The sequence below is a fragment of the Nanorana parkeri genome, unplaced genomic scaffold, assembly GCF_000935625.1.
Source record: "Nanorana parkeri isolate BGI_ZX_2015 unplaced genomic scaffold, ASM93562v1 scaffold509, whole genome shotgun sequence".
NCBI lineage: Eukaryota > Metazoa > Chordata > Amphibia > Anura > Dicroglossidae > Nanorana > Nanorana parkeri.
Window position 1 is genome coordinate 946,046 of NW_017306777.1, and position 10,027 is coordinate 956,072.

At 42.9% G+C, this 10,027-nt stretch overlaps 1 protein-coding gene across 1 annotated transcript in view; it reads left to right on the forward strand.

Annotated features, from left to right (window-relative positions):
- Positions 1-9,583, forward strand: part of LOC108790882 (septin-4-like) — a 47,187-nt gene extending 37,604 nt beyond the window's left edge. The window contains exons 8-12 of the mRNA XM_018561240.1: positions 1,236-1,337; positions 4,372-4,468; positions 4,851-5,013; positions 6,338-6,437; positions 9,346-9,583. Of these exons, the coding sequence (XP_018416742.1) occupies positions 1,236-1,337; positions 4,372-4,468; positions 4,851-5,013; positions 6,338-6,437; positions 9,346-9,405 (522 nt within the window). The 3' untranslated portion in view covers positions 9,406-9,583. The remainder of the gene's footprint in view (positions 1-1,235; positions 1,338-4,371; positions 4,469-4,850; positions 5,014-6,337; positions 6,438-9,345) is intronic.
- Positions 9,584-10,027: the final 444 nt, after the last annotated feature.

Consider the following 10,027-nt stretch of genomic DNA (forward strand, 5'->3'; position numbering starts at 1 on the left):
GCCAGCTTCAGCTTTCAGCGCGGCTCAGCCGAGCCGAGGCATATGCCTTCGGCTCGACTGAGCCGCTCGGCTAAGTTCGGGAGCTGTACGGGCTATTGTGAATAGCCCGTACAGCATCCCTTCGGTTCTACTGAACCGAAGGGGACCTGGGGTCGAAGCTAGCTGAAGGATCGGCTGAAGCTACGGCTAAATCCTTCGGCTGCTTCGTGAATAGACCCCAATGTTGCTGTCCTGTCTTGAGACCCTACCCACACACTGTATAGGGAAGACGTAGTCCTGGGGCTTATCTCTGAAACAGTTTTACAAGCCTTGTGATTAGCAGTGATGTCGCATGGAATAATAAAAGCTGTTTCTTGCTAAAGGAAAAAGGTGAAAAAAAAAAATGATGAACATGCTTTAAATGGCAAGAAGGAGGTTTGGGGTTAAATCTGGGGAATTTCAATTCAAGCTTCCATAATGATGAGACTTATATAAAAAGGGTGGCTAAGATGGGGATAAAGTGCCTTAAATGACCATCTCAACTAAAAATGTGTACACTGTAGTGTTAGTAATTTACCCGGAAATTGAACAAAACCTATCTTAAACTAAAGATGCCCATACACTGTGCGAATTGTGGTCGGTTCTTGAGGAACCAGCCGAAATTCGCACAGTGTGTGCAGCTGTTGCCACCCTTTCAGCCGGCATCCCTCAATCAGCTGATCGAAGGAGCCAGTTGGAAAATCTTCATATGACCATAGTCGGCAAACAATGAGCTGCCAGCTCTGTTGTGGTATTCTGACAGCGACCGGTGGCCTCTGTCAGAAATTGAATACAATGCCATCAGCGGTGATTCACAGTGTTGATGTAGGAATCTGCTCTATTTTTCTCGTTCAGCCCGCAGGTTGAATGAAAAAAATAGAGAAGCCAGCCCTAATATTTGGCATGGGTTTCATTAACTCTATAGTGAACCTATGAGGACAGAGATGCTGCTATTGCTGACTTGGTTTTAAAGGTGTAGGCTCTGTCATCCTGACCTTGGCTTTATTGGTGAGTCAATCAGCCATGCACCTAGTGAAGTTTCAAAACTCCTGTCCTGCTTAGTTTCTTTCTCTTCTTTAAGTATTAAAGCACGCAAGGGGACAAAAACCTTCAAGCTTGTGTCAGTAGTAGCAGCTTCCATATTTACTGTATGTCTTCACGAATTCCCTTTAAAGAGAAGAATACATTTCTAAACAATGTTTTACTCCTTTTCTCAGCTACGTGAGGAGCTGGATTATTTTGGCATTCGAATCTATCAGTTTCCTGACTGCGATTCAGATCAAGATGAAGATTTTAAGATTCAGGATATGGAGTTGAAGGTAATGACTGAATGACAATAGACAGAGAATGGTGCCAGGCTGAGATTAGTCAGATGTCAAGCAACTGTACTAGAAAGAAGTGTTGCCACTCAAAGTTTTATGTAACATTCAGTCACAAGGTCTGAAATCGTAACATTGTTGTGAAACTAGAACCTGCTAAGGGCTCATACACATGACATGAACAAAATGTAGTACTTTTCTTTTGGGGAGGATCTGAATGTGGGCCCATGCACAAAGCTTTCTAAATATTAGCAAACTTGCGCAGAATTTGGACCATATTTTAGGCTGTATGCATGTAAATGTTAGCACAAATGCACACTGTTGGAGTCGCCTTTGTTGCTAGGACACAGGTGGCTTAAGCTGCCAAGTGTCCTTCAGTGATAGCAGAAGGCTTTTTACCACCTAGCATCCTCATTGCAGATGGCTCCTTGCTGCCTAACATCCATTGTTGCTAGTCCACAGATTGCCCAAACCACCTAGTGCCCTTCATTGCTAGGAAGCGGGCAGCTCGAACCAACAAGAGTTTTAGAAACCAATATGCATGTTTGCATTGTACGATATACCCATGTAAATGTTAGCACAAGTGTTACATTCATACAGTGTACAGACAATATTTTACGTAGGATCTTGCTGCCAGTAAGATCTTACATACAATTATACGACGGTGTTTATGATTCCTAAGGCTTAAAAGTTAATTTAAGCGCATGCCCAAAGCTGAACTCCAACAGCTAAATACACAGTTGAAATACACGCATTTGAATTATTTTATTTTCAAAAGGAATTTTAATTCTATCCAGCAACTTTTGCGACTCACACACCCCTGGAAGACAACACATTGAACCAGGGAGAGGACTGACAATGGATTGTAGAGCAGTGAATCTTCAAGGGACAATGTCAGGGAGAAGGTAAGTATTGTCTCACAAAGCTTTATGGACACCAAAATGACCACATCAAGGGCTTGGAAGACCCCCAAATGGAACTTTGAGGAGGTCAAAAATAGGATCAGTAGCACAATGGTTAATGTAAAATTAATGTTTATCCTAAATGAAACGCACAAAAGATTCTTAAATCCTTAACAACCCTTGATAACGTCATATGTTAACACCAAACGACTTTCGGGCTCTCACACCTCCCTCCTCCTCTTTTTTTTCCTTTCTTCTTTCTCCTTATTTGCCTTTTTCATTTCCTGAGCATCTATTCCTCATTCTTCTACCCTTCCGTGGACACCCCCATCGTACCTCCTGCCTTCATTGTTACTTCAACTTTCTTACAATCCGCCCTCACTTAGACTGCCCTATACTCATTATACACTCCTCGGAAAAAATCCTATCTCCTGCAACCTCCACCTGGTACCTCAACTCCATTCACCTTTCGCATTATTATTATTATATGTACGGTATACATAAGGTATAACAGTTTTGCAACAATATTGTATTCCTTAAAACCAATAAAACTTTTGTAAAAGAAGAAATAAACTGAAATTAGGCTTAAAAAAATAATTGACATACCTGTAGCCCCTTCACTTTAAGCAGAGTGGCTCTTAAAATTTAATGATGCTAGAACTGTAATCAGTCTGGCTGATTTTTAGCCTGTGATCATTTGATCATTCCTAGGTGTTCTGCTATTGTCTGTACCTACCTGTAGTGGGGTGAGACCCTCCCACAGAGTGGGCCAGCCAATGGGAGAATATTGGGAGTGTTTGTCGCTTCAGCCAATCACCAGGGGGTTATTCACTAATCTGACACAGGCAGTCGAATGAATACCCGAGCCGGTGAAGTGAGCCGAAGCCTGTTCAGCCATTCACAGCAGCCCTGCACAACTTTTTTTAGCCGTACATCAGCTGCATTTGGCTCACTTCACTTCCCTTCGGTTCAGCCAAACAGCCTCAACACATTTGACTAAACCGAAGGGAAGAACCTGTTCGCCTCAGCCGATGCAACATCTGGATGGGCTGAGGCTAACGTTCGGCACTGAATAGCCGAATGCTGCCAACCAGCATTTGGCTCGGTTATTCTGTTCGGTACGTCAGAGGAGAGTTGAGATAAGATAGTATTTTCCCCTCCCTGATAAAGAGAAATTTGTGACGAAAGGGACGAAATGAGAGGAGAACGGAACGGGACTAAGGGGGACGAGACTAGAAGAGAATGTGAACATCTGAAAAAGAACTTCTGGCCATAAATTGACCAAAGCTGAATATCGCTGTCTGAGACTAAAGAATCTCTAAACTAGTGGTAAAGTATTGATTTGAATCTTTCTTTAAGCAATTTTTGTTAGACATATAGGGGGAATTTATCAAAACTGGGGCAAACAGAATTCGGAGCACTTGCCCATGGCAACCAACCAGCTTCTATCTTCAGTTTGCTCAGGTGAGATTTGAAAATCAGAGAGAGATGCTGATTGGCTGCAGTGCAAATCTGCTCCAGATTTTGATAAATCCCCCCCACAGTATATCAGACTAAATAATTTAATCTGACCATTTGGTTATATAGTGTTAGCATCAAAAGCAAATTTTGTTAAATGGGGCTAATTTGAGCTCCTAGCCAAAAGAACTCAGGTAATCAGTTAATTTAGGAAGATTAGTGGGGAATAAAAAAAAATGATTTTAATCAGATCAAAAGTTCTGACACATCCTCAGGTCCCCACAGCCTCTTCTTCCCTGGGCTCTGGCAGTCTAAGGACCGCTGACATCACATCTTATGCAGGTCCATTGACTTGCATTAGTCATGTGGACGCCGAGCGACATTCCATAGCCAGAGCGGGGTGGGAGACAGGTGAGCACTGACCTTTGTGGAACAGAGAATCAGGGGAATATATCTGCTTTATTCGAGTCCCCTAGGCAAAATGAGCACTTAACTATGGTAGTGTGGGGTAGCCTCACGGCAAGGGTAAGTTTGTGATTTTCCCAAAATTCTTCTTTAATGATCACCAGTAATAACACATTGATTATTTACTTACATGCCTTGATAACAATGTTAAACTAGAACAAATGAGGGAAACTTATATGTTTTATTAGATATTTCTTTTTTTCCCCCAGAAAAGCATTCCATTTGCTGTGATTGGCTCTAACACCATTGTGGAAGTCAATGGGAAACGTGTGAGAGGCCGATTGTACCCATGGGGCGTTGTAGAAGGTAAGATTCATACACATACTTTCTGTTTGTCTTATTCTATAAGTTATATTCTTGTTGCAGCCATTTATCAAGAATGCTGACCACACCTGCAGATAGATACCAGTGAGAGACCCTACATATGATATATTATCCTGAAAATACAGTATTTACAGCTGGACACGTCCTAGGAGCTATGCAACTTAAGTGCCTTAAAATTACAGCTCGTATTTAACTTTTTTTATCCCTTTTCTGTTACTGCCAATGGAAAGTTGCAGGCTCCTAGAGGTGGCTGAATGACGTCTGAATTCTGTATGAATGTGTCCACTCCTGTAAATGTATTCTTTGGTTCAGAGTATTATCCTCTACTGTCCTCTCTTATCTAACCAGCTTTTGTCTTCCATAGTGGAGAATGAGAAGCACTGTGACTTTGTCAAGCTGCGTACCATGCTGATTCGAACTCACATGCAGGATCTGAAAGATGTGACCCGAGAGACCCACTACGAGAACTACCGGGCTCAGTGTATCCAAAGCCTGACTCAGCGGGTGGTCAGAGAAAGAAACCGCAAGTATGGACAGGGGGAACATTCATTTGTATTTTCTGATTGACACTGATTTTGACTATCATAACATTTTAAAGGCTATAAATAATAGCGGATAGTTGCTTAAAACACTTGATTTGCACTGTATGCAATGCATAATGATTGCCTAGTGTGTGGTAGGTTGTTAAGCTGCTTATTAAAACAGTGGAACATTCCAAATTGACTCTTTCTGACCTTCTACAGGGGCTGTAAATAGTTCTTTCTCTATGTGGAGGCAATCTTCATTGCACCAAGAGAATGTTCACTGTGACCTGCGGTTAATATTACCAGAATATTACAGCAGGCCACAGAGAAGCCCAGAGGTTTGGCAGTTATCTCCCCCATACTTCATTCTTGAGGAGATATATGCCAAACTGTGGGCAGTTTATGGAAACTTTATGTCCACAGACCTCCTTAGATGATTATGGATAAAAATTGATTGGTTTTGTTGGATACTACCTTTGTTTCCATATAAGACTGGTGCATGGGGACACATCTGTCACACTCACTGCTTATTGTCCACCTTTAGCTACTCTTGGAAAGTAATGAAAACTTTGTGTGCATTCCTTTTCCGCCCATACCCAGTGGTTCTACTTGAGAAAGCTGACAGGGGCTTAAAACATCGCATACAGAATCTTTTATTTTGCTGACATGTTTTAACTATTTTGGATAAAAGAGCTATTTTCAAATTTATAAAAAATGTGTGCAGATTACAACCAATGGGTATGGATTTTGTTTGACCCCTGGTTGCCAAAAGGGGTATTAATCATGACACCAGGCAATGTTAAAGGAGTGCTCTACCAAACATAGAAAATTATTTATCTTCTGCTCTTTCTGTGTAAGGACTTAAAAAATGTGGTTCATCTACTTTTCAAATTCCTCATGTTTAAAGTGTTTTAAAACTAGTAGTTGCTTATTTTGTGGTAGACTTTGATAGGACACAATGGTGGTGAAACTAGCACCAGGCATCCATGAAGCATGTTCAGGTTTCTATGCCAGGTCTAGGTCTAAGACCTGCAAGTGCCCCTAGATATGTAGCCTACCAAAAAGGAAAGCTAAAGTCAACTGTACTATTTTTTTTAGTAATAGGATCCCTGATCCAAGCTTGACTTATTTCAAATAACTGAAAACAATTATTTCCTACTGCTTAATCATTTAAAAGAAGTAGATTTTGAGCTTTTAAAAGCAATAAAACCAAGGAAAATTGTATTATTTAAATTAACATACTGCATTCCACCCATACCTATAGTAACCTAATGACATTGCTAAGTGGGCCAGCAGCTTATTGGGTTCTTGCATTTGGTCTCTACAGTAAACTGACCAGAGAGAGTGGTACAGACTTCCCAATCCCCAGTGTGCCTCCATCACCAGACCATGAGACAATGAGACTCATCCGGGAAAAGGATGAAGAGGTCAGTGAACAAACTCTCTACTTAACATAGTTCTTACATATTATTCAATATTTATTTCATAGGTACAGTTGTAAAGATTGTTTGCTTTGAGCACTAACAGAAAATCATCAGTAGATTAGTAGATTCAACAACTCTAAGTTGCTCATTTTAAACCCCCATTCACATTAATGTAGCTTGTGAACGTGGCCCAAATCCCACGATTTTGCTTGCGTTCACAAAACACATGAAATTGTCACACTTGCCATGCCATTAATTGTTAAGGGCACTCCAAACGAGGCAAGCAAGACATGTATTTTTCACACGCATTTAAAAATGTGCAAAAAGCTTGATGTTTAAAAAGATGCAAAAGCTTCTTTGCCACATTTGTTAAGCATAAGGCAGCTCTTGATAAAATCAATGTGCTGCCCTAGGTAAGACACGTAACAAATGCATTTAAACATGGCGCATGTTGTCACGCTTCACAAGTGTGAATGGGGGCTGAAATAAGTCTATGTATAGACCACTTAAACCTTTATAAAGTGCTAGCTAAGATAAGCAGATTGCCAGGTGGTTGGTTTAATTTTCACACATTTCCATCCTACATCAACGCTTGTACATATGTCCCTGCCGTGGTGGATTATACAAATCTGCAGTATGTGTCATGAACATTTTCATCTTCTGCTGTGGTTTGCAAATCTCTGCCGTCTCAGATCAGGTTCAATTGTCCTGCAGCCTCTTTTGCAGCCACTTCTTGTATACATGCATGACATCTAGTAGTGGCTGCATAGCATTTCTCAGGGCAAGTTTCCTGATGATGATGACAACAGTGGACCATGCCTGTGTAAAGTGTGTTGAAGTAGGCACTTGTAGTCTCCAATGAAATCCCATGCGGCAAGGTGCCTTATACATAGGGTTGCCACCTTTTCTTCAAGCGAAACCTGAACATGAACACTCTAGCACCGCAATTCTTTTTGGAGAATATACATGAGAGAAAGAGGAGAGACAGCCAGGGGAGAGAGTGAGGAGAGAAAGCTAGGGGAGAGAGCGAGGAGAGACAGCCAGGGGAAAGAGCGAGGAGAGACAGGCAGGAGAGCGGGTGAGGAGAGACAAGCAGGAGAGCGGGTGAGGAGAGACAAGCAGGAGAGCGGGTGAGGAGAGACAGGCAGTAGAGCGGGTGAGGCGAGACAGCCAGGAGAGCTAGGTAGAGACAGCTAGGAGAGAGAGCGAGGAGAGACAGGCAGGGGAGAGAGCGAGGAGAGACAGCCAGGGGAGAGAGCGAGGAGAGAAAGGCAGGGGAGAGAGCAAGGAGAGACAGCCAGGGGAAAGAGCGAGGAGAGACAGCCAGGGGAGAGAGCGAGGAGAGACAGCCAGGAGAGAGAGCGAGGAGAGACAGCCAGGAGAGCGGGTGAGGAGAGACAGGCAGGAGAGTGGATGAGGAGAGTCAGGCAGTAGAGCGGGTGAGGAGAGACAGCCAGGAGAGCAAGGTAGAGACAGCTAGGGGAGAGAGCGAGGAGAGACAGCCAGGAGAGAGAGCGAGGAGAGACAGCCAGGGGAGAGCGCGAGGAGAGACAGCCAGGAGAGAGAGCGAGGAGAGACAGCCAGGGGAGAGCGCGAGGAGAGACAGCCAGGAGAGACAGGCAGGAGAGCGGGTGAGGAGAGACAGGCAGGAGAGTGGATGAGGAGAGTCAGGCAGTAGAGCGGGTGAGGAGAGACAGCCAGGAGAGCAAGGTAGAGACAGCTAGGGGAGAGAGCGAGGAGAGACAGGCGGGGGAGAGAGCGGAGAGACAGGCACAGGAGAGACGGGCAGGGGAGAGAGAGGAGAGACAGTCAGGAGAGAGAGTGAGTGAGGAGAGATAGCAAGCAACACATCTGCTTGAAGCAGAACCCCTGTGCCCTTCAAGACTTATTTGCACCCTGTGTTGCAGACACCTCCTTGCTCCCAGAGTTCCAGTGCCCCACCGTGTCCCGTGCCTCCTTCATACACACACGTTAGAACACCTGGACCCCATGGTTGCTCCTGTCCACTTGACATTGTGAAACCTTGTGTCAGGCTTTCAGCTGGCCTGAAACCCAGACACTGAATATAGAGGACTCAAAACCCAGACTGTCCGGGTGAATCCCGGACAGGTGGTAACCTAGCTTTATGTGACACATGGCAATTGCACGTATGTGGCACATGAGGATATGCTTTATAAGTGTGAATGGGGACTTAAATAAGTCAATGCATAGACTCCTAAAACACTTATTAAAGCGCAAGCTTTAAGCAAATTGCCAGATGGTTGGTTGAATTTGCACACATTCGCCTCTTACATCACTGCTTGCACACATATGTGCCAACCATGGTGGATTATATAAATCTGCAGTATCTGTCATGAACATCTTCATATTCTTCTGGGGCAAATCTGTGCTGATGCAGATCTCCTGCAGTCTCCTTGCAGCCACTTCTTGTCTACATGTATGTGATCTAGTAATGACTGCATGGTATTTTTCAAAGTGAGTTTCCTGATAGTGACAATAGTGGTCCATGCCTGTGTAATGTGTGTTGAAGTAGGCACTTGTAGTCTCCAACTAAAGCCGGTACATTAGGGTGAAAATTCAGGAGTGCAGTTGGGAGATAGGAACAGAGTTGTCAACCTATAACAGGAAGTGCCTGAACAACAACCTCACTGGCAGGATTACCATAGATTATTTTAACGAAAGCTGCAGATTTAGGAGTAATGAAAATGGCTTCTGAAATCACATTCACATGTTACAGCTCAAATGAGATTTTAGTGATTTGGTTTACACATACTTAAATCAAGCCACTTCTTTGTTCCTCTGTGCTGTTTTTGTTTATATATTTATTTGTACATTTGTTTTGTAGACAATGACAACTTAGAAGAGCAATTTTATGAATGATATTCTAATGCAAACATTCTTATTTCCCCAGCTACGGAGGATGCAAGAAGTGCTGCAGAAGATGCAGAGACAGATGAACGAATCTCATTAAGCCTTTTGCTGTGCCACTCTACTCATGTTACCTCAGTTTTCCCCCTGATATCTCTACTTTCCGGAATCATCAAGCTTATATGATCAAATGTACAGACCAGGTGCCTGCAGAGGGAAAACAAAACATGAATAGACCAATAGATAGGTCTAGTAAGCACATCTCTGGGATATAGTATTTAGTTTAGGGTTTACTGAAATGAAATGAGCTCTATTTTGCTCTCCGTATTCTTATATAAGTGAGTAGTAGTCTGCTTGAGAGTTAAAGGATATCTTAACCCAAGAAGAAAAATGTAACATATTGCAGCTTTCCTGTTCCTAGATGTGGTGGCTGCATTTGTTTTCTATTTTTCAGGTGCAGTTTCTGGATGTAGTACCTGTTGATCTTGCCAGACTTTCTTTGTAAGTTCTTGTATATCTCAACCAATGTCATCAGCTTTTCCAGCTATCTTCTGTAAACAAAAAAAAAAGCCTCCTATGTAATGTAGATGAGCAAAGGAGTTTGTAGTTCAATTCAAGAGAGAGCAGCCTAGGGAGACAATTCTGTTTCTCCATAAAATACAGTGAGTGAGCATTGCCATACCAGCAGATTGCTCCGTCAGTATCAACAGCAGGGATGGAGGAAT